At 45.3% G+C, this 25573-nt stretch overlaps 1 protein-coding gene across 1 annotated transcript in view; it reads left to right on the top strand.

Moving 5' to 3' along the window:
• IFT122 (intraflagellar transport 122) overlaps positions 1–25573 on the top strand; it is a 251801-nt gene that overhangs the window by 88754 nt on the left and 137474 nt on the right. Inside the window, exon 16 of the mRNA XM_069206316.1 lies at positions 15523–15576. Coding sequence (XP_069062417.1) covers positions 15523–15576 — 54 coding nt within the window. The remainder of the gene's footprint in view (positions 1–15522; positions 15577–25573) is intronic.

The following is a 25573-nucleotide window of genomic DNA, read 5'->3' as shown; positions in this document are numbered from 1 at the left end:
ATCCACCCGGAAGAGTTCCTAAAGGTAAGTAACCTTTTATTGAAGGCACCTCCTCTACTTACTGTACTAAAGCAAGCATCAAAACTAACTAGCAGACCAACAAAGAGAGACCACTATTACTAATGAAAACATGCATAAGAAGCCAGCTTTTCCTCGCACACAAAGAGAGGCATTTATTTAAGTTATTTTCTGGTTTAACAAAAAAAGCCAATGTGAGAATTCAAACCAGTCCGCTATCTGTGCATGGCCAACAAATCGATCAAAAGCGAAAGAGTGTGTATGTTAGTTCTTTGTCAAATGTTCCGACATCTTGAGCACAGGAATTGGATGTGTACAGGAAATTGGGCTATTTGTTGGGGGGAGGGGAGGCGGGTGAAGTACCCACTTCAATTAATTACAGTCCTTGCTTGTAAGGGTAATCCACCAAAGTCAATAAATACATCTAAACTCAGCCCCCTGGTAGATATGGCACAGAGCAGAAAGGCGTAACTTACAGGTAATGTGTAAAGTACTTATGCAGTACTAAAATGCTAACAAAATTGAAATCCAAAACAATAAAAAATTCCAAAGCAAACTAGAAATATAGAGTGAAATGCAATAGATAAATAAGACCAAACTGGCAAAAATCCAGTAAAAGGAACCAGAGAGATCAATTTTTAAGTTTCTGATGGATACAACTACCTGTGGATTCCTCACCTCATGAATACTCCCATGGCGCCAGCATTCGACGGAAATCTTCTTACTAGTCTCTGCACGTCGACGAGGACGTCACTGTCTCGCACGCGACGCCGTCTGACGTCATACAGGCAATAAGAGGTCCTCGACGACGTGCAGACGTCCGTTCCCTTTTTTCCGTGCATTCGAAACGGTTATCTTCGAGGGAGCAACTGTTACTCTTGCGGTTACAGTGTATATCTTGCTGCGTACTCTTTCTCTGTGGAAATAATGTCGCAGAGAAAGTCTGGATTTAAGCCTTGTCGTGAGTGTGGAGGCAAGATGTCGGTGACGGATCCTCATTCCGATTGCCTTTGGTGTTTGAGCTCCGACCACGACGTCTCGACTTGTGATTCGTGTCAGCACATGAATCCGAAGGCCCTTAAAGAACGCGAGGCGAAGCTGTTTATGGCCAAGTCAAAGGAGAAGCATCACAAGAAAAAGTCTTCTCCAAGACATCGGCGTCATCGAGACTCCCGGCGCCGTAGAGAATCTCGGCGTCATTCAAGGGAGGCTCGTTCCAGGTCTCCGGATCGGCGCCGGAGGACATGGGAGGTCAGCCCCACGGTGACGCCGCATCCTTCGACGCCGTTGCTCTCTCCGGCGTCTCCAACTTCGCCTGGACAGGCGTCGGTGATTGAGGTATTGGAGCCTCAAGTGTTTTCTCCGGCGCAGACGCCGAGGCCGGCGTCGTGGTCGCCTCCGAGTCAGGCACCCCAGTATCCGGCTTTTCCCACCCCTGGAGCCGATAGTTCCGCATTCTTGAATGCGATGTATGCCATCTTCCAACAGATGGCTCCAGGGGGTGCTCCGGCTGGGACTTTGGCCTTTTCTTTGGGTGATCCTGCGCCTCTTCGGCCGGCACCCTTTATGCCCTTTCTCCCGTTTGGGAACGTGGGCTCGGCGCCAGTGTCGGCGCCGGTGGCCGCTCCGATGGCTTCGGACGGATTGGCCCCAGGGATTTCCATCCCGTCGACGTCGAGATTTCGGCCTGTGACTCCGGTGGGTCCATCCGTTTCATCTGCTCTTCAGTCGGCGCCGAAGTTACCTGTGGCGCCGGATGCGGCGTCGGTGGCTTCGGAAGATCGGCGCCGATCTCCGACTTCGGCGGAGGTATTGTCGACTCCGCGGATTGAGCAACGACTGCATTCAAGGAGGCGTGCTCTCCGGGTACTAGAGGAGCAGGAGTACCAACGAGCCCTAGAGGAAGGAGAGCTAGAGGACTCGGGTGATGGGCTGCGTGGACTGGAGTCGGCCAGTGGGCTGGACACTTCCCCTGAGTGGGACCTTTCGTCCCCGGGGGAATATACCGAGGAAGCTGCTTCCTTTCATACAGTGGTACGGAAGGCAGCTAGTTTTTTGGACCTGCCTTTGCCGGTGGTGGAGGCGAAACAAAACCTTTTGACAGAGGTGTTGCATCCGGCCTCAGCCGCGGCGGAGCCTCTATTACCTTTTAATGACGCTCTGCTGGATCCGGTTTTAGAGGTGTGGAAGAAGCCGGCATCTTCCCCAGCAGTTCACAGAGCCGTGGCCAGGAGGTATCGGACGGCTCCAACTGATCCTGGTTTCCTATCTAGGCACCCTACGCCGGAGAGCTTGGTTGTGCAGGCCTCCTGTTCGTCCAAGTCAGCGCCTGGTTCTTTTCCGACGGTGCCGGGGGACAGAGATTCAAAAAAGCTGGAGGCGCAGTCGAAGAAGATTTTTTCGTCCTGCAGTCTGGCTTTAAAAGCCACCAATGCAACCTGTATCCTGGGGAGGTATATTCATGCTCTGATGGATGACCTCTCCTCTTCGTTTACAGAGCTTCCCCAGGGTCTTTTGGATCTTGTCTCTGATGCTCAGGCTGCTGCGACCCAAATTATCCAGACGGGACTGGATACCACCGACTCGGTAGCCAGAGCAATGGGCACAACTGTGGTGGAAAGGAGACAGGCCTGGCTCCGTAACTCGGGCTTTTCGGCAGATGTACAGTCCACATTGTTGGATCTCCCGTTTGATGGGGACAAACTGTTTGGGGCTAAGGCTGATTCGGCCTTGGAACGGTTTAAGGAGAGCAGGGCCACGGCTAAGTCGCTGGGACTCCAAGCGCCTTCTTCCACGGCCTCTTCCAGATTCTTCAGGAGGTTTCGTGGATTTGGGCGTGGCTCTTCCTCCTCTTCCTTTCGGGGAAGATATCAGCAACCTGCCTCTTCCCATCCCTATAGATCTTTTAGGGGGAGGGGTAGGGTCCGCACCAGGGGAGCTTCTCAGCAGCACTCTGCCTCTTCCTCATCCTCTGGCGGGGTGCAGCAGGGGAAGCAGCCTTAGGCTTCCACCATTTCCCACTCACTCCTCTCCTGTAGGGGGAAGATTACAGCATTTTCTCACCAAATGGGAGACTGTTACGTCGGACACTTGGGTTCTCAGTGTTGTGGGAAAAGCCTACACCCTTCCCTTTCGGGAGTTTCCGCCCCTCATCCCGCCCCGCCCTTCGTATTGTTCACAAGAACACCTCCTGTTGCTAGAACAGGAGGTAGAAGTCCTCCTTTTAAAGGGCGCGGTGGAGTTGGTCCCGGAGCAGGAAAGGGGTCAAGGAGTTTACTCAAGGTATTTCCTGATTCCCAAGAAGGATGGTCGTTTGAGACCAATTCTGGACCTGAGGATCTTGAATTGGTTTCTCAAGCAGGAAAAGTTCAAGATGCTGACCCTAGCACAGGTGCTTTTGGCGTTGAACATGGAAGACTGGATGGTGTCTGTCGACTTGCAGGATGCTTACTTTCATATCCCGATACTCAAGTCACACAGGAAGTATCTCCGGTTTGTGGTGGGATCGCAACACTACCAGTTTGCGGTCCTTCCGTTTGGTCTTACTTCAGCACCTTGAGTCTTCACGAAGGTGATGTCGGTGGTTGCGGCAGAGCTCAGAAGGAAGGGGATAGCAGTATTCCCTTACTTGGACGATTGGTTAATCAAAGCCAAGTCCCCGGAGCTTGTGTTGCGTCATCTGCAGTCAACAACCCAGTTGTTGTTCGACCTGGGCTTTTCGGTGAACGAGCCCAAATCTCACCTAGAGCCCTCTCAGCGCCTCCTGTTCATAGGGGCAGTACTGGATACAACATTGGGTCGGGCCTTTCCTCCGCCTCAGCAGATTCAAGATATTCAGGATTTGGTTCCAATGTTTCGAAATGGAGCGGTAGTTCCAGTCCTCAAGGTCCTTCGTCTGCTCGGTCTTTTTGCCTCCTGCATTCTGTTGGTCACGCATGCTCGCTGGCACATGAGGGCTCTTCAGTGGTGCCTCCGAAGGCAGTGGTCTCAACACAGAGGGGATCTAGAGGGTACTGTCAAGATCTCCAGAGATGCTGCTGTGGATTTGAAGTGGTGGATTGCAAGCAACAATCTTTCACAAGGAAAGCCGTTCCAGCAGTCGCCACCAGTGACAACAGTCATAACGGATGCTTCCACTCTAGGGTGGGGAGCTCATCTGGGGGATCTGGAGATCAAAGGTCTTTGGTCTCCAGAGGAACAGATTTTTCACATCAATCTGTTAGAGTTACGGGCTGTACGTCTGGCTCTCAAGGCCTTCCTCCCTTCCCTTCGTGGTCAGTCGGTACAGGTCCTAACGGACAATACTACCACGATGTGGTACATAAACAAGCAGGGAGGAGTGGGGTCGTACCTTCTCTGCAGAGAAGCTCTTCGACTATGGTCCTGGGCAAAGGACCATCGGATTTGCTTGATAGCAAACCATCTGGCCGGAGTTTTGAACGTGCGTGCGGACAGTCTCAGTCGCCACTTCTCGGCAGACCACGAGTGGCGTCTCCATCCAGATCAAGTCCGTTTAATCTTCCAGAAGTGGGGGTTTCCTCGGGTAGATCTGTTCGCCACTCGAGAGAACGCGCATTGTCCGTTGTTCTGCAGCCTTCAGTATCCGATGCAGGAAGCGTTGGGGGACGCGTTTCAAATGACCTGGTGCGGCCAGTTGCTTTACGTGTTTCCTCCCATACCCTTGATTCCTCGAGTATTGAGGAAGATTCGCCAAGACCGGGCTCTAGTAATCTTAATAGCTCCGGATTGGCCAAGGAGGGTGTGGTACTCCGACCTTCTCCAACTCTCAACGTGCCCGCCGCTCCGTCTCCCTTTCAGGGCAGACCTCCTCTCACAGTCGCAGGGGCAGGTTCTACACCCCAACCTCCAGAGTCTGCACCTACATGCCTGGAGATTGAACGGGGCAACCTGAGTTCCTTCTCTCTCCCGCCTGAGGTAGTGGATGTTATATTAGCGGCCAGGCGACACTCCACTAAATCTATCTACGCTAATAGGTGGTCTAAATTTGTTGCGTGGTGTGGAGAGAGGCAGATTGATCCTTTACATGCTCATCTATCGGACGTTTTGTCTTTTGCTCTATCTCTGGCGCAGAAAGGTTGTGCAGTGGCTACCATTAAAGGTTATTTATCGGCCTTGTCAGCCTTCATATGTCTTCCAGACCAACCATCTTTATTTAAATCCCCTATTGTTATCAGATTCTTGAAAGGTCTTCTAAATCAATATCCTCCAAAGCCATTCGTTATGCCGCAATGGGATTTGTCCTTAGTCCTGACTTTCCTTATGGGGTCCCCTTTTGAACCTATGCATTCTTGCCCCTTGAGATATTTGGTTTTAAAAACAGTCTTCCTGATAGCTATAACATCAGCAAGGAGAGTGAGTGAGTTGCAGGCCTTATCAGTAAAACCCCCTTATACAACTTTTTATGGGGATAAGGTGGTGTTGAGGACCAAGGCTGCTTTCCTCCCGAAGGTTGTTTCACCCTTCCATTTGGCTCAGGCAATTACTTTGTCCACGTTCTATCCTCCGCCTCATCCTTCCAAAGAGGAAGAAAGACTGCACCGTCTGGACGCAAAGAGAGCGTTGAGCTTCTTTATCGATAGAACAAGGGATTTCAGGCTGGAGGATCAGCTGTTTATTGGATACGTGGGCAAGAGGAGAGGAAAGGCAGTCCACAAGAGAACACTATCCAGGTGGGTTGTTCTTTGCATTAAAATATGTTACTCTTTGGCAAAGAAGGATCCTCCTGAGGGCATTAGAGCTCATTCCACCAGAGCTAAGTCGGCCACTTCGGCCTTAGCCAGAGGTGTTCCTGTGGTCGACATCTGCAAGGCCGCAACTTGGTCGTCCCTTCACACTTTTGCAAAACATTACTGTTTAGATTCTGAGGTTAGAAGGGACGGTCATTTTGCACGGTCAGTGCTGCAGGATTTCTTGGTTTGACCATTTAGGCACCCACCGCCGGGCGTGGTACTGCTTTGGGACTCTATTCATGAGGTGAGGAATCCACAGGTAGTTGTATCCATCAGAAGAACGAGTTACTTACCTTCGGTAACGACTTTTCTGGTGGATACATTAGCTACCTGTGGATTCCTCACGGTCCCACCCGCCTCCCCGTTGCCTTTATGGTCTTGCCAAGTAATCCTTGAGTGCACTCCTCTTGGTCCTTGAGGGTGCAATAGATGTATATATATAATATATTTGTATATATATATATGTGTATATGGTATATACTTGGTGTGTGTATATATTTTAAAAGAGAGAGTTTTATATATATATATATATATGTACATAAAAAGATTTACAGTTATTCATACAATGTGGTGTATTTTACAATATAATGGATGTTGCCTTGCTCTTTCATTGCATTGCCTGGTTGTTCTCATGCACGTAAAAAATGATTGGTACTGACGTCTGCACGTCGTCGAGGACCTCTTATTGCCTGTATGACGTCAGACGGCGTCGCGTGCGAGACAGTGACGTCCTCGTCGACGTGCAGAGACTAGTAAGAAGATTTCCGTCGAATGCTGGCGCCATGGGAGTATTCATGAGGTGAGGAATCCACAGGTAGCTAATGTATCCACCAGAAAAGTCGTTACCGAAGGTAAGTAACTCGTTCTTTAAGGACAAATAGTTAAAGAAGTAGAAAGTGCCACTTATAATCAGTGGTCGGACTAGAACAGGACCTAGGCACAATTTGATGCGGACTGCGATGGAATATGGATCGGATACACCCCCAGGTTTGTCCTGCACTAAAGAGTTTGCCTTCTAACTTAACCCTTTAAGTCCCAATCCACCAAAGGAGTACACAGTAAAAGCCCCCAAGGACCTTACTAGATTCAAAGGGTGTCAGAAGCCAAACTGCAGGGGCCCGTTCAGGTCCATTTTGCTACTGGTCAGCTGCTTGAAAAGGCCTTTTGTAGCTTATGGTTTCCCTTTAGCTTTTATAGGAGGCTAGCCTTAAGACCCATGAAGTCCATTTTATCCTGGGTACAATAGGGAGAGCAAGTCCAGTCTTCTAGGCTCTTCTCAGGTCCCAGACAGCAGGTTCAGTCCTCTTCTAATCATCCATAGGTGCAGCAGTGTTCTGATGTGGGAGCCTGGTGATGCCACGTTTATGCCTGGCACTAGCTAGTGGGTGGGAATGACCCCTGGGCCTGCCCTAATATGTGTGGGCTAACCTACCCATGTTGGGCATTTTCAAGATAGTGACTAATTCTTAGGTGTCCCTGCATTGATATGGTCTGATGATTCCCCATATTGCTAAAGAGGTCAAAACATTGTTGACATACATAAAACGAACCAAGCTTTTGGCCCCTTGAACCCTTTTTATTTCACTGTTGTTAGAAATGGGGTCTGTAGTTGGCAGAGGTATTCATCTTTGTCCAAGTATGGACCACAATCCTTGTCAGGGTAAGTCACACACAATCCAAATTATCCTGTGCCCACTCTCTGGTAGCTTGGCACGGAGCAGTCAGGCTTAACCTTAGAAGGCAATGTGTAAAGTATTTGTGCAATAAATCATGCAATAACACAGTGAAAACACCACAAAAATACACCACGCAGGTTTAGAAAAATATATGATATTTATCTAGTTAAATTAAGGTCAAAACGATAAAGTTTCAATAAGCACAAGTTGAACTATCACTTTTGTTAGATTAAAAAGAGTCTTAGATCTTAAAAATCAGCATTAGCCTCTTGTTTGCCCAAAGTACCTGGTTTCTGTCAAATTTGACATGCACTGAGACCGGAGCGGAGGAGATGCGTGGAAAAATAAGGTGTGTGTTTTGGATTTTCCGACGTGGCACAGATGATGCGTTGTTTCTTTCCAGGCTGGAAGGGACTTTGCGCCGATTTCCGGTGTGCCGTCTTAGTTCCCCACTGTGATGCGGGGGTCTTTTGATGCCCAGGGACGATGTGTGGAAAATCCTGGGCGTGTGGGACGAAGTCACAGGCGTTGTGTTTCTCTGGTATGGCGATGTGTAAATATTCCATTGCATGGCAGGCGCTGCGTCGATTCTTCACTCAGGAAGTCAGGCTGTGTCGTTCCGGCTTGACTGTGCATTGATTGAGTGGGGCTGTGCGGTCGCAGTGCAGGCATTGCATCAGTCTTCTCTCAGGAAGTCAGGCTGCGTTGTTCCGGTTCGGCTGTGCAGCGATTTTTCTCATTGCAAGGCAAGCTGTGCATCGTTTCTGGCAGGCTGTGCGTCGCTTTTTGGCACACAAGGAATTTCTTCAAAAGATGAAGTCTTTTTGGCCCTGCGACTTCAGAAAACAGGATGCAAGCTCAATCCAGGCCCTTGGAGAGCACTTCTCAGCAACATCAGAGGCCAGCAAGGCTTCAGGGCAACAGCGAGGCAGCATTCCTTCAAAGCAGAGCAGTCCAGGTGAGTCCTTAGGGCAGCCAGGCAGTTCCTCTTGACAGGTTGTAGGATTTGGTCCAGAAGTGTCTGATTTGGTGGGGTCAGGGACCCAGTTTTAAACCTAAAAATGCCTTTGAAGTGGGGGAGACTTCAAAGAGTGGTTTTGAAGTGCACAAGGTCCCTTTTCAGTACAGTTCTGTCTGCCAGGGTCCCAGTAGGGGGTTTGGCACTCCATTGTGTAGGGCAGGCCACTAGCCGTTGAAATGTAAGTGTCCAGCCCTCTACCCTTCCAGCCCGGGAAGACCCATTCAGTATGCCGACAAGTGCAGGTGTGACTGAGTATCCTGCGTTTGTGGTTGTCTGGGTGAAATGCACAAGGGAGCTGTCAACCAGCCCAACCCAGACATGGATTGGAGACAGGCTGTAAGGCACAGATGGATTTGAGTGCAGAGAAATTCTCACTTTCTAAAAGTGGCATTTCTAAAATAGTAATATAAAACCCAACCTCACCGTTAAGCAGGATTTACCACTCAAACAGTGTATGAGGGCAAACCTAATGCTAGCCTATGAAAGGAGCAGGCCTCATAGTAGTGGAAAGCGAATTTAGGAGTTTTCCACTACCAGGACATAAAAAAAACACACAGGTATATGTCCTACCTTTTGCCTACACAGCACCCTGCCCTATGGGGTACATAGGGCCTACCTTGGAGGTGACTTATATGTAGAAAAAGGGGAGTTTGAAACTTGGCAAGTACTTTTAAATGCCAAGTAGTGCAACTGCACACACAGGCCTTGCAATGGCAGGCCTGAGACATGGTTATGGGTTGACTTATGAGGGTGGAACAATCAGTGCTGCAGGCCCACTAGTAGCATTTAATTTACAGGCCCATGGCACATGTAGTGCACTTTACTAAGGACTTACAAGTAAATTAAATATGCCAATTGGGTACGAGCCAATGTTACCATGTTTTTAGGGAGAGAGCACATGCACTGGTTAGCAGTGGTAAAGTGCCCACAGTCGTAAAGCCAGCAGAAATGAGGTCAGAAAAAGAAGAGGAGGAAGGCAAAACGTTTGGGGGTGACCCTGCAGAGAGGCCATTTCCAACATCTATAATTTGCTTACTGTGGCTGTATGGAAACATATGTGTTTATTTTATGTACTGTATGTAAAATTATTATTATTATTTTTTTGTTCCTTTGTTCACATGGGACACTGAGCACAATATTTCTTCAATTTGATAAATACAATTATTTCTGCACATGCTGCTTCCCTGATTGTATTTTACTGACTTCCTTGGACAACTATTCCATTTTGAGTCGTTTTTCCATTGGGCGTATATTGATATATATATTTGTTGTAAATTTCTACCATGAGATATTTGTAAGGAGAACTGTTGTTTTTTGCTGCAATGTATTACCCTGGTCCTCTGGTTAAAGGGTTCACCTTGATGTTGTTACTGGTATGTGAAATACCAGCGGACCTGTCAAGCTGGTCTTGACACTGCAGTAGGCTTTGACAGTAATGCCAAAACAAGCATTGGCAAAGCCAATAGGTTACCCTTTTGTTTTTTGTTTTGCATTCTACCTTGCTATCGAACCTGACTATAAATATTGGAAAAATGTTATAATAATGTTTGTTTTAAATGTGATAAACCGTCAAGTTGTTGTTTGTTTATTAATTCAATATATATCACAACATAAATAACTAAACATTATCACCTTGCTTGAGGTTCCTGGAGGCTGACTTGTATTCGCTCTCCAGCTCCTCCTAACCTGTGCTCAACCTTTAATAGGTGTGAAGTGCATCACAGGAGCAAACAAGAGCCTGACCTGAAAGGGCACACATAACTCATCTGAACCCAATAGAATATGCATATGCATATGCAGAGTTTGGGCTGTGGTCCTCTTATTGACAGCACAGTGTCAAATCCTCCTTGACTAGTCTGTTACACCATATGTAACAATTGGAGCACACATGAAAGGGAGAGGACAGGATGGCAAGACATTTCTTCTGTACCCTCTGTCTGGTTACTGATGGACAATGCTTTTGTCCAACTAGACATCTGTCTCTGGGTTTGTTGTGGGTACAGTGCTTGCTTCAAACTACATGTTAGTGTTAAATGTGGGAGGGCACTAAGTTTACCATAGTACACGCCCCATGCACACCCCCAGCACCAGAGCCCAAGTGTAGTGTTGCTGAAGTCTCCCACCATCTTGAAAATTACCCTAGCACTTGTCATAGGGCCCTCTTTGCAGTATGACTAACTGTAGCTGCTGCAAAAATAGGTAGGTTAGAGCCTGGGACCCTTTACCCCATTGCTCAGAAAGGAATGAGGATTGTCTTAGGGTGTTCCCCAACCCTAGGCTGGTGAACCGTAAAAAGCTTTCTGCAGCTGTGGAAAATCAGATGGTGGCAGGACCTGCTGTCTGAGAACCGACAGGAGCCCCGATGGACTGAACCTCCTCCTGTTTGTACCTAGGACAAAAAAGTAGACTCTGAGCATCAGTTGGCTGACCTCCTGTGTAGGCTACATAGCCATGATAAGTTGAAAGAGACATTTTTCTGGAACTGCCCAGCTGACCAGTGGCAACTGGACTTGACCTGCACCCTGCTGTTGGCCTCTGCCTAAGAACCTGTGAGTTTCCAAGTGCCTCCCCTGAGGTCCTACAACCCTGGAAGTGTACTCGTGCGGTTGATTGGTATATCAAAGTTTATGTCAAAAGATAGTCTTTTACCAGGATGAACATGGTTGGTGTTTCCGACTCGTGCTCCAACACTTTCAGTCTCAAATTGTGCCTAGCTCCTGGTTTACAGCAACTGTTGACTTTCATTGGCCCTTTTGGTGCTATTTGTGTTTAAAACATTTTTGAAAAATCATATCCCCAGTTTTCCTTATTGGATTTTTGTCACATTGATGCCCTTTTGTTTCTTACATATTATTGTATTTTTCTAAGTGGGTTTGGGATTTTTATTGTTTTGTATTTTGTCTTTATTATTGCTTTGGTACTACATAAATACTTTACTTGTTGGACTAAGTGCAGTCTCTGTTCTCTGTGCCATAACTATCTGGGGGGTTAGTTCAAGTTAATTTAGTGACTTGGATGGTTCCCCCTGACAATAGTTGTAATTATTCTTTGTAGTGGGCAGTCTCCCACCCCAAATCATAATCCAGTTCCTTACAACATAATTTTCAGAACTCCTATTGTAAAATAAAACGATTTGGAAAGCCTAAAAAAGCTTTCCTTCTTGAGACAGGTCAGTATGTATGTATTGCGTATTTATAAAGCGCATTCCAACCCGTGGGCATCGAAGCGCTGACTGAGGTGGGGCAGAATCCATGTGCCAAGGGACTCCCCAGTTATTGCGGGAAGAGCCACGTTTTAACCAATCTCCTAAATCTTAAATGGTTATGTTCTTGCCTAAAATTCAACGGGAGTGAATTCCAGATCTTGGCGGCCGCAATGGTAAACGCTTTATCTCCCCATTTCGCCTTCTTAGTACGGAAGGTTTGAATTCGATAGGCAGAAGCAGATCGCAGCGGCCTATTAGGCCTATAAAATTGTAGCTTGGAGGTCAAAGCGTTGGGCCCAATCCCATGGACAGCTTTATGAGTGATGCAGAGTGCCTTGAAAGAAAGCCGCTGGGCTACCGGAAGCCAATGAAGGCTTCTGAGGGAGCTCTTAGCAGAGGCCCCACGAGGTAACTTCAATACAAGCCTAGCCGCGGTGTTCTGCATCACCTGTAGCTTGTTGAGGGATGCTTTATCCAGGTTAAGCAGCAGCGCATTTCCATAGTCCAGTCGAGAAATGACTAGAGCCAGAGTAGCGGCAATTTTACAGGAGGGTGGAATAAAAGGGAAAACTTTCTTTAATTTCTTCAGCATCCACATACAGGACTTAACTATCAGATTAACCTGTGGTTTAAATGACAGTTGGTCATCAAACAGTAACCCTAAGCTTTTCGAGGTGGATCCTGGCTCCGGGAGGGTGCCGCATTCTTTCGGCCACCACATGGAAGACCAGAGATCCCTTTTCACCCCGAAACACAGGATTTCCGTTTTTTCACAATTGAGTTTTAGCCAATTGGCTCTCATCCAATTGTTTACTGCTATCATACAAGCATTAAAGCGGATAGCCACTTTCTCTAAATCATTATCGATAGGGATGATGATCTGAGTGTCATCAGCATACAAGGTGGGAATGAAGCCGAAAGTACGAATTAATTCTGCCAGCGGTGCCACGTACACATTAAACAGCGTAGGGCTGAGTGACGAGCCCTGAGGGACCCCACACGGCAGCAGATAAGCTGGGGATCTGAAATCACCACTACTAACCGTAGCCCACCTGTCGGACAGAAAGGATTCAATCAGTTTGAGAGCTTGATCTCTTACACCAGCCTGGTGCAGACGATCTAATAGAATATGAGGGGCGATGGTATCAAATGCTGCAGACAAATCTAGCAAAACCAAAAAGACCCCTTGGCCCTCATCAACCAATCTGCGAATGGTGTCGGAAGATGCAATGAGAGCCGATTCCGTGCTATGCAATTTCCGAAAACCATGTTGCGCACTGTCTAAGCCCTTCGTGGCTGATAGGAAATCAACTAATCCTTTATTGAGATGTTTTTCTAACATTTTAGCCGCAAAGGGAAGAAGGGCTATAGGGCGTAGATTAGTCAAATCGTCAGGTTTGCCAGTTTCCTTCTTTTTTAAAGGAAGGATCGTAGTTTCTTTCCATGCCTTGGGGTACACACCTGTTATAAGAACTTCCTGAAAAATAGGGGTCAACATAGGTACTACTAAGTCGGGTACAAGTCGCAGGATAGCAGGAGGACAAGGATCCGTTGGGGAGCCAGATTTGCATTCAAGTAAAAGCTTGTGCATGTCCTCTTTAGATGGCAATTTAAACCTAGATAATAAATGAGGCTCATCCAGCGACCCATGGGGTGTCAATCCCTGGCATGGGGGCACAATTGACCGTAAAGATAGGTTAACATATTCATCGTCCGACTCAAAACTAGAGTAGATGTTATGAATTTTACGTTCGGTATGGGTCTCCAAAAATGAATGGTTTCATTTTTTTAACCTATTCACAACACGTCATTGTAGTATATGCCTTGATAGACCAGCATCCTAGTTGCATTTACCTTAGCTACATAAAAGTTGGTGAAGTTGGTGATTTTCAAGCCCTTTCAGGACTTGAATCCTATATGGTATTCCTGTCAAAAGAATAGTAATTGAAACCTATTCTTCTTTGTTTCCAAAAGTCGTATTGGAATTTCATAGACTTTAACTCGCCCAGTTTTCATAGCAATCCATCTCCACCTGCACATACACTAGATGTTAGCAGAGAATTACACATATGCTTAGAACGAAACAGACTTTTCTCAAATCTAAATTGCCCTTCCATATTTACAGTCACATTCACCAGCAACAGGCCACTTCGCAACAGTCCATTTCTTCATAGATTTTTGTTGTAGAACTCTTGTCAATTGGCTAATAATCCTCTACAAGGGAAACCTAGAGCCCGGTTCACTAGAGAGAAATGAGGCATTACTGCCTGGCTAGGGAACATTCCTTTAACACACATATATAAGCCAGTAACTTGGAAATCAGTTCACACTTTTACAAGACATTATTGTATTAAATCTGATACAAAAGCTGACTCTGATATACGTCAGACTATCCTGAAAAGTCATTTTGGTTAAGTCTGTAAGTTTTTGCCCCTTATGCAAAAGGGTTCTGAGAGGAGAGGGTTTTTTTAGGTTGCTTCTCTATTCTAACATTAATAGCAGGGGAAATTGTTGCTAACTTGTGATCCCAGCGCAATTTCGTTGGAATCTTCATTTATGTCATTAAGGACCCTCTCTCCTCCCTGGCTTTATATCTTGGTATACATGTAAACATCGTATGAGTTCCCACTTATCTCTTTAAAAATAACTGATTCTGTGCAGCTACTGTATGTGCGAGGCATCATGGGTAGTGGAAGCCAGTGGACACTTTAATGGATAGGATGCTTTTTTAACTCTTGTGTTGTAAAGCCTATGAGACGGGACATTTCCTCATTACGTAGACAAGTTAGCTACTATTTTTATAGGTGCTGCATTGTAGTTTTGAGAGAGATTTTCGGCATATTTTGGAAAATGTTTGCATTTGGTAGCCGTTTGAAGATGTGGTGTCTCCCCATGCAGCGGATAATTATTCTAAAAGTCCTCTAATGCAGAACAAGTACTAACAGGAAATAAACCTTTCTTCTATATCAACTAGAGTGGAAGGAGAACTCCAAAGAATTCTCTCCTTTACTGGAGTCAGTCTTTTCAATGTAAGGAAACCTGCACTGTCCTAAATAGGCCGGAATAGACAAAAACCCTTAGGCATTCCTATTTTACCCAAACAGTCGTATTAAATGCTATATAAAAACAAGTTAAGTATGGGTTGGTATTTTAGAGTACAAGCCTAACTACAAAGCATCAGAGCGCAGCACAAGAGGGTTCAAGCTAGATGGAGACGGACTCTTGGGGGTACTGGGTAGGGTGCAGACAAGACTGGCCTGGGTTGGGGGTTCTGTTAGCGAGGTGCCATCATCTGTTGGGGTTACACCTGTGGACATTATTTATTCTTCAGTTACCTGCTATGCTCTTTTTATCTTTTCCTCCTTTTTGCAATATAAATTGAACAGATTTCTTCAAAAGTTACAATAGGGAACAGAGAAAGTTCTTTGTAGGAGCCATGCCAGAAACGTGGACCATTGTTTAAAGTTGGATTCTACCTGGGATTTACTTCCTTTTCCTGTTTTTTTTTTCTCGCTTTAATTTTAATATACTGTCCCCTTAGCCACATGTAGAAAAGGTTTCACAGTATACCACTCATTTGTACCCAGACAACTAACGTTTAAGTACCAGCCCATTGCAAGGTCTAGCACACCATTCCTTTTAAAATGAGTCATTTAAGTGCCTGGTCATGCAAACGAAAGTTGCATTAGCCAAGAGTAAGTAAAATGTGCATATGCTGAAAAAACTGATCATTTGATGTATTTTTGTTTTACATCTCATGCCGCTCTGCTTCTAACAGTTGACGAAATGTGTGGTACATATTTTTAAAATGGACTTTAAATGGCTAATGCTCTTTCTCTTCCTTCTTTACAGGCTTTTACACGAGTGCGGGATCTTCGGTACCTAGAGCTGATCAACACTACTGAGGTACAAGGCTCATTTATCATATGGTTGCCATGCTTGAACGTGTGTCTTTCCACTGGCTTTGGAGATCTCCCTGTTTGTACAGTACAACAATGTATTTCCTTTCCTTGATTTTTCTGTATGTCCTGCGGATGTTCTGGGGGGCTTGATCGATACCACAATTTAACAATAACCACTGATTATGTAAAAAAGAGCCATTCAGTTGCATTGGATGTAAGTTTATGTTCATTGGTTACCCTGAGAATCTGACCATATAACAAGGCTTCTTGGACCTATGTTGTACTAGACCTCAAGTCTTAGCCTCCCCTTTATGGCTCTTTCCTTATGCTTTATTTATCTCATTTGTTTTTTTTGTTGTTTTTTTACTTTCTTTCCCCATACTGTATTAACTTAGTCATGGTTCTGATTCCACTGTGAGGCGCCCACCGGTTCACTACTGGCGCAGGAGCACGGTTGTCTTGAGTGAGTCAGTTGGTCGCTTGCATGGATTGCCTTGTGAATCCATTTGCTGCTGCGTCCCTTTCAACTGACCTCAAAGGGTGGAATACAGACCGGCCCAACTCTGCAATGACAGATTAGTTTTAGAAGGTATCGTATAGGAAAGGCGATTCGCTTCTCATGTAATGTAGTTCAGACACAACGAAGCAGGGATAAAACTGTGCCTTCTATACAAAAATACTTAATGATTTAATGATTCATTTCTGAGGAATGATTGGGCCATTTGGTGGCTGTAGAGAGATTCAGTCGACCAGATGGTGCAGCATATTCTTATAAAGACATTCTTACAAGGATATTCAGTTGAAGGGCACCCCAAAACACATTTTGTTTTTTTTCCCCTTTAAAACGCAGTACGCCAGAGATGTGGAAAAATAAATCCAAAAGCTTGACTTCTGCTTGATCCTTAGGTCATTGTATAGCACACATCCACCCATGGTGTGCACTCCTAGACTCTCTTTATGAGAAGCTGTGTTTGGTACTGTATTTATCTCACCTGATTATCAGCTGTACCATGGAGTTCATTATTTAGTGGGTGCAATAAATAACGGAAATTGTTAGTTTTACCCCATAAATGGTGAATGACGCATACATTTTATTGGTTACAGCACCAAAATGTGCGTGATCCGTGTTTACCAGGCTCTTCTTATAAATACCATCAGGTTTGACCTGCTTAAGTTTTTCCGGTGGATTCCTTTTTTATTGCACCTGCTATTCATCTGGTGCATCAAACTTCACTGAACTAATTTTTATGATAGATACTTTAACAGGAGTTCACACACATCTGAATGTTTTGAGCCATTTATAATGAGGGCCTTAATGCCTGTGAACTGTTCAGAGTGCAGCGCTCTGCTTTGCTGGTCTATGTGTTACTGCACATAAGCGGACGGTCTCAGGTTCACGGCTGCACAGCTATTGCGGGCTTGCGAACGAGTCCTGTAGTGAAGTTGGACATGTGGAGCATTCTCTCAAAGGGTGTAGTGCTGTGTGGGTGAAGCACGCCTAGAGCAGGAGGGTGTACTGTTGAAAGCAGCACATTGCCAATTCTTCCACAGGTTGCTGTTGGGAATGATGTGAAGCGACTGAGTTTTGAGCAGGATTTAGGATAAGCCATTTGTGCAGCCGCTCTGCCTCTCCCTCATAAAAGCATCTACAGATGCTGCCACCCCTTGATACCTCTTCTCTGGAATAGCTGTATTTCCTCTGTCGAAACCACACAGGCCATCTGTGCTTCTTCTTACCATTGTCTTTCATGGAGGAGGCTTTAATCTCTGAGGGCTTCTTCTCTGGGCGAGTATATCGGGTGCTCCGCTGCATAAACTGAAGACCGATGGAAAAGCCTCCGTTTGATCCTATATTTAGTTTACATTGAACTATTCAGTAACCTCCCTCCGAGCCCCCCTTTCCGAAACCCCTTCTTCTTGGTTTGAATTGAATTTTCTACTGCCCCCCTTCCTCAAAAGGTCTTTCTTTTCCTTAATGTATATATTTATATCCGTATATGTTTAGAAACTGGTGTCTGTTTCTTTGAGATCTTAACCTGGGCACTAGGCAGAGGATGTAGAGGGTGATATTATACAGGGACCGTTATGTTCAGCATCTACAAGAACACAAACTCTTGCCTTTTTGTCAATGGGAATATGAACATTCTTTAGCAACAAACCCAACCTCTGGGACTGTACATAATTCAGTACATTAAAACAGTGGTCCCCGGTGCGTAGTTCGTGAACAGCATGCTTCTTGTAGTGCTTAGGATTCTACACCGGTTTAATCTTTTTTCTGGTGCTACATAGCACATACATGTTTTGTATGTGCTGTTTTGGAACCTTTCCAAAACCCTTTAAGTGGATATTCTAGCAACTGTTTTCATCTGCATTTGATGGCACTAATACAAATCTTCCAAGTTCATGGGGCTCAATCCAGTGTGGCTGCCACATCTGTATTGGTGGGTTGTGAGCTCTCAAAAGAAACTGCAAGCTTTTGCTGAAGGCTCACAATATTACTGCGAGATGCCTTAGGTGGGGCACAGTAATACTATGTTCGATGGCATCTGTCGCTGTAGATACACATGGTATGCATGAGCTCGCCATCTGGTGTTGGGTCGGAGTGTTACAAGTTGTTTTTCTTCAAAGAAGTGTTTTCGAGTCACGGGACCGAGTGACTCCTCCTTCTGTGCTCATTGCGCATGGGCGTCGACTCCATCTTCGATTGTTTTCTTTCCGCCATCGGGTTCGGACGTGTTCCTGTCGCTCCGGGTTTCGGAACGGAAAGATAGCTGAAAACGGAAGATTTTCGACGGTATCGTTGCGATCCGGTTCGAGATAGACACATACGACGACGCGTTGAACATCGAAGCGCTTCGGTGCCCTTCGGGGTAGATTTCGGCACCCCGTCGGGGCCTAGTCGGCCCGACCGCGTGGAGAACAACGCCGATGGAACGGACCCCGTTTCGATTCTGCCCCGAATGCCACAACAAATATCCTTATACAGACCTACACTCGGTCTGTAACCTGTGCCTGTCACCCGAGCACAGCGAAGAATCCTGTGAGGCCTGTCGGGCGTTCCGGTCCCGAAAAACTCTGCGCGACCGTCGAGCGAGAAGACTGCAGATGGCGTCCACGCCAAAGGAGCGTCGACAGTTCGAGACAGAAGAGGAACAGGAGGAATCCTTTTCCATCCAGGATTCAGACTCCGACGAGCTAGACTCTACAAAAACTGTGAGTAAGACGTCGAGATCAGAACTTAAAAAAGGAAAGAAGGCCCAGGGGACGCCACTGCCAACCGGCCATGGCTCCACCCAAATTCTCGGTGACCAACAATCGGCACCGAAAAAGGCCCATTCAGTGTCGAGATCGTCCGACTTCGGTCGAGACACCGGCACGCAGCCTCCTCGGGACCGAGAGAGTGCTAAACAGAAGCATCGACACCGAGAGTTCGGTGTCGACACGGATCGACGCCGAGACAGTGGCGCCGAAGACCATAGAGGCCAAGAATTTTCGGCACAGAAAAAGAGGAAGGTTACCTCGGAGCCGAAAAAACAATCAACAGGGTTTTCGGAGCCGAAAAAAGCGACATCAGACCCTGTTTCAGGCTCCTATACTGAAGAGCATTCTATGTCTTTACAAATGAAGAAACATAGATTTGAACAAGAACTGCAATCCACTGACGTGGATCACACGCAAAAGCGTATCTTTATTCAGCAGGGGACTGGGAAGATCAGTACCCTTCCACCTGTCAAACGAAAGAGAACGCTTCAGTTTACTCCTCAGCAACAAACAGCACAAAAGGTAACACCTCCTCCCTCGCCTCCACCTGTAACTCCGGCTTCACCAACTTACACCCCGTCACATTCGCCAGCTCACACCGCCATGAGCCACGATGACCAAGATCAGGATGCGTGGGACTTGTACGACGCACCAGTGTCTGATAACAGCCCAGACACATACCCAACTAGGCCATCACCACCGGAAGACAGCACAGCCTACTCACAAGTGGTGGCTAGAGCAGCACTATTCCATAATGTGGAACTACACTCTGAACAAGTAGAGGATGATTTTTTATTTAACACCCTCTCTTCAACCCACAGCTCCTACCAAAGCCTGCCGATGCTCCCAGGCATGCTACGCCATGCAAAGGACATTTTCAAGGAGCCAGTTAAAAGTAGGGCAGTGACGCCTAGGGTGGACAAAAAGTATAAGGCGCCTCCTACGGACCCTGTATTCATCACCTCTCAGCTGCCACCAGATTCTGTGGTGGTAGGGGCTGCCAGAAAACGGGCAAATTCACACACTTCTGGGGATGCACCTCCCCCAGATAAAGAAAGCAGGAAGTTCGATGCAGCCGGGAAGAGGGTTGCGGTCCAAGCAGCAAACCAGTGGCGCATCGCAAATTCACAAGCGCTGCTAGCGCGATACGACAGAGCCCACTGGGATGAGATGCAGCATCTCATTGAACATCTCCCAAAAGATCTGCAAAAAAGAGCAAAACAGGTTGTTGAGGAGGGTCAAAACATTTCCAACAATCAAATACGCTCCTCCATGGATGCAGCAGACACGGCCGCAAGGACCATTAATACGTCGGTTACCATCCGTAGGCACGCATGGCTCAGAACGTCTGGATTCAAGCCAGAAATTCAGCAGGCAGTGCTTAACATGCCAGTAAATGAAAAACTTCTGTTCGGTCCGGAGGTCGACACAGCCATAGAAAAGCTCAAGAAGGACACTGACACTGCCAAGGCCATGGGCGCACTCTACTCCCCGCAGAGCAGAGGATCTTATAACACCTTCCGCAAAACACCTTTTAGAGGAGGGTTTCGGGGTCAGGCCACACAAGCTAGCACCTCACAGTCCGCACCGCCCACCTACCAGGGACAGTACAGGGGAGGTTTTCGGGGCCAGTATAGAGGGGGGCAATTCCCTAGGAATAGGGGAAGATTTCAAAGCCCCAAAACCACTACCAACAAGCAGTGACTCACATGTCACTCACCCCTCCCACACAACACCAGTGGGGGGGAGGATACGTCAATATTACGAAGCATGGGACAAAATAACTACAGACACATGGGTCCTAGCAATTATCCAACATGGTTATTGCATAGAATTCCTGCAATTCCCTCCAGACATACCACCAAAATCACAAAATTTATCAAAATACCATTCACAGCTTCTAGAGATAGAAGTTCAAGCACTACTGCAAAAAAATGCAATAGAATTAGTACCAAGCACACAAATAAACACAGGAGTTTATTCACTGTACTTCTTGATACCAAAAAAGGACGAAACACTGAGACCAATTCTAGACCTCAGAGTAGTAAACACATTCATCAAATCAGACCACTTTCACATGGTCACACTACAAGAAGTGTTACCATTGCTCAAAAAACACAACTACATGACAACCCTAGACCTCAAGGACGCATATTTCCATATACCAATACATCAATCACACAGGAAATATCTAAGGTTTGTATTCAAAGGAATACATTACCAATTCAAAGTATTGCCTTTTGGTTTAACAACCGCTCCAAGAGTATTCACAAAATGCCTAGCAGTAGTCGCTGCACACATCAGAAGGCAGCAAATACATGTGTTCCCGTATCTAGACGACTGGCTAATCAAAACCAGTTCGCTCACACAATGCTCAAACCACACAAATCAAGTCATACAAACCCTCTACAAACTAGGGTTCACCGTCAACTTTGCAAAATCAAACATTCTGCCAAGCAAAGTACAGCAATATCTAGGAGCCATAATAGACACGACAAAAGGAGTAGCAACGCCAACTCCACAAAGGATCCACAATTTCAACAGGGTCATTCAACACATGTCTCCAAACCAAACAATACAAGCAAGAACAATACTACAGCTCCCAGGCATGATGTCCTCATGCATAGCCATTGTCCCAAACGCAAGACTGCACATGAGGCCCTTACAACAGTGCCTAGCCTCACAGTGGTCTCAAGCACAGGGTCACCTTCTAGATCTGGTGTTGCTAGACCGCCAAACTTACCTCTCGCTTCTATGGTGGAACAGTATAAATTTAAACATAGGGCGGCCTTTCCAAGACCCAGTGCCACAGTACGTAATAACAGATGCTTCCATGACAGGGTGGGGAGCACATCTCAATCAACACAACATAAGAGGACAATGGAACATACATCAAACAAAACTGCATATAAATCATCTAGAATTATTAGCAGTTTTCCAAGCACTAAAAGCTTTCCAACCAATCATAACCCACAAATACATCCTTGTCAAAACAGACAACATGACAACGATGTATTATCTAAACAAACAAGGAGGAACACATTCAACGCAGTTAAGCTTGTTAGCTCAAAAAATATGGAAGTGGGCAATCCACCATCAAATTGGTCTAATAGCACAGTTTATTCCGGGGATCCAGAATCAGCTGGCAGACAATCTCTCTCGAGATCACCAGCAAGTCCACGAATGGGAAATCCACCCACAGATTCTGAACACCTACTTCACACTCTGGGGAACACCACAAATAGACTTATTTGCAACAAGAGAGAACGCAAAATGCCAAAACTTCGCGTCCAGATACCCACACAAGCAATCCCAAGGCAATGCCCTATGGATGAACTGGTCAGGAATATTTGCTTACGCTTTTCCTCCTCTCCCTCTCCTTCCTTACCTAGTAAACAAATTGAGTCAAAACAAACTCAAACTCATTTTAATAGCACCAACTTGGGCAAGACAACCCTGGTACACAACACTGCTAGATCTGTCTGTAGTACCACACATCAAACTGCCCAACAAACCAGATCTGTTAACGCAACACAACCAACAGATCAGACACCCGGACCCAGCATCGCTGAATCTAGCAATCTGGCTCCTGAAATCCTAGAATTCGGACACTTACAACTTAGCCAAGAGTGTATGGAAGTCATAAAGCAGGCCAGAAGGCCATCCACTAGACACTGCTACGCAAGTAAGTGGAAAAGATTTGTTTGGTACTGCCATCATAATCAGATACAACCACTAGACGCAACTCCAAAACATATAGTAAATTACTTGCTCCATTTACAAAAAGCAAAGCTAGCCTTCTCTTCTATTAAAATACACCTTGCAGCAATATCTGCATACCTGCAAACTACCTATTCAACTTCCTTGTATAGGATACCAGTTATCAAAGCATTCATAGAAGGGCTTAAAAGAATTATACCACCAAGAACACCACCTGTTCCTTCATGGAACCTAAACGTGGTTCTAACTAGACTCATGGGCCCACCTTTCGAACCCATGCACTCTTGCGGAATACAATTCCTAACCTGGAAAGTTGCCTTTCTCATCGCCATTACATCTCTAAGAAGAGTAAGTGAAATTCAAGCGTTCACAACACAAGAGCCTTTTATACAAATACATAAAAATAAGGTCGTCCTACGTCCTAATCCAAAATTTTTACCAAAAGTTATTTCACCATTCCATCTAAATCAAACGGTAGAACTACCAGTTTTTTTCCCACAGCCAGATTCTGTGGCTGAAAGAGCACTACATACATTAGATGTCAAGAGAGCATTAATGTACTACATTGACAGAACAAAAAACATCAGAAAAACTAAACAGCTATTTATTGCATTCCAAAAACCTCATGCAGGTAACCCAATATCAAAACAAGGTATAGCCACATGGATAGTTAAATGCATCCAAATCTGCTACCTTAAAGCAAAAAGACAACTGCCCATTACTCCCAGGGCACATTCAACAAGGAAAAAAGGTGCTTCAATGGCCTTTTTAGGAAACATCCCAATGCAGGAAATATGTAAGGCAGCCACTTGGTCTACGCCTCACACATTCACCAAACACTACTGTATAGATGTGCTATCCGCACAACAAGCTACAGTAGGTCAAGCTGTATTAAGAACTCTATTTCAGACAACTTCTACTCCTACAGGCTAAACCACCGCTTATGGGGAACTAACTGCTTACTAGTCTATGCATACCATGTGTATCTACAGCGACAGATGCCATCGAACTGAAAATGTCACTTACCCAGTGTACATCTGTTCGTGGCATCAGTCGCTGAGATTCACATGGACCCACCCACCTCCCCGGAAGCCTGTAGCAGTTCAGAAGTTACCTTCAATTTTGTACATTTGTATATATATTATTTAATCCTTTAATAGGTACATACTTACATGTTTCATTGCGCGGGCACTATTACTGTAGTACAACTCCTACCTCACCCTCTGCGGGGAAAACAATCGAAGATGGAGTCGACGCCCATGCGCAATGAGCACAGAAGGAGGAGTCACTCGGTCCCGTGACTCGAAAACACTTCTTCGAAGAAAAACAACTTGTAACACTCCGACCCAACACCAGATGGCGAGCTCATGCATACCATGTGAATCTCAGCGACTGATGCCACGAACAGATGTACACTGGGTAAGTGACATTTTCATTTTCGGTCTAGAGAAAATAGTATAGCCAAGAGTACCACTTATACAGACTGCTTGAATATAACCTACCTTCAAGGTGTGTTTCTCAATTTTCCTGTTTCCCTTTATTATCACCAACTGATTTAATATTTGAGGTGAATTCCTTTACAGGATCTAGTGAGCTAAGGCATAGTTGGCTCGAATATATCAAGTATTCTGCTAATTGCAGCAACATTAAATGTTCTAACTGTGCATATTAGAAGCTTTATAGAAACTAGAACATGGGCTAGCTGGAGCAATAGGAACTCAAGAAATGCACTAATTCGGCAATATGACATTTGCAAGTTGCCCTTAAATAATTTTACAATCTGTATTGACTTCAAAATTATTAAATATTGCACAGTGATAGATGGACATCTCAAGAAATTGTCTTGTGGCTAGGTAATTATGGAAACTTCATGTGTTCTAAAAGGCATTGTGAAAACCTTTAAACAGCTAACCGTGCATCTAGAGAGTTTGTCAAGTGTGCATATTTGGAGATATATGGAATTCTGCAAAGTATTCTATGTTAACTCTTGTATTACAAAAAGATAAACTTTGAAAGTTGTAGCAATATTGATTAGTGGTGCCTCAGTTTGGCAGTAGTGTCTCGTAGTCTTGTCACTAAGATGTTAAATTTGGAACCTGTGCACCTGGGTTCTAATACCATCCCCAGTACATATATCATTTAAACACTACCAAGATTTGACAAATGCTCTCCAAAACAAATGCACTGTTACCAGGAAATCTTCCAGTTATTTATTGGAGGAGAATGTTAGTGCCAAAAAGTAAATGAAAAAGCACAGTTTGTGGCCAAATTTCTCCAGGAGTTTTTTGGGGGAGTCCCCTTTGCTGTTTGTGAACATTCTTTTTAAACTTTCATTTTTCCCTGACTTACTGATCTAATGTACCTAAAAACAAACCTTTTGAAACTAGGTTTTCTCAAAAAGCATTTGGAAGAGACCCCCAAATGTATTCAAAACCTACCAAATTGTGCCCATTTTCTATAGACCATCTATGCCTTCGGTGTCTACTGGATGAATGAGTTTGTGTTGTACATTAAAAGGGTATTTCAAGCCACTGAGGAGTTCAGTGACTAATTGCAATATCCTCATACTGGACGGCAGGGGAAATTTTATTCCTTATCATACATGCATGCCATCACCATTTCCACAAACCACTTAAATCCTCGGCGTCTTGCTCTTTCACATGAAAACGATAGTATGGCAGCACACATGAAGAATAAAAAATAGAATCTCTAGTGCAAAATTAAACGCCAAAAAGCTTTGAGTAATTTGTTTTTTTTAGTATCTGTTCAACGTAAATCAGCTGAAATAAATGCTGTAGCTCATTATGTATAGAAACGTGGAGAGGTTCCTGCAATGTCCTAAAACTATACATGTTGCCATAAATATTTCTCTTCTGCTAACCTCTGTTCCTTTTAGAAAAACAGATCGAAAGACAAAGAACCAGTTCTCTTTATTGTTGTTTTATAATGCACTGTCACGTGCCTTTCTGGCACAGATACTATGATGTCACAGCTCGTCTGCAGAAACTTATAGATGAGCA

The sequence above is a fragment of the Pleurodeles waltl genome, chromosome 9 (assembly GCF_031143425.1).
Source record: "Pleurodeles waltl isolate 20211129_DDA chromosome 9, aPleWal1.hap1.20221129, whole genome shotgun sequence".
NCBI lineage: Eukaryota > Metazoa > Chordata > Amphibia > Caudata > Salamandridae > Pleurodeles > Pleurodeles waltl.
This window is presented reverse-complemented; position numbering and strand designations above follow the sequence as displayed.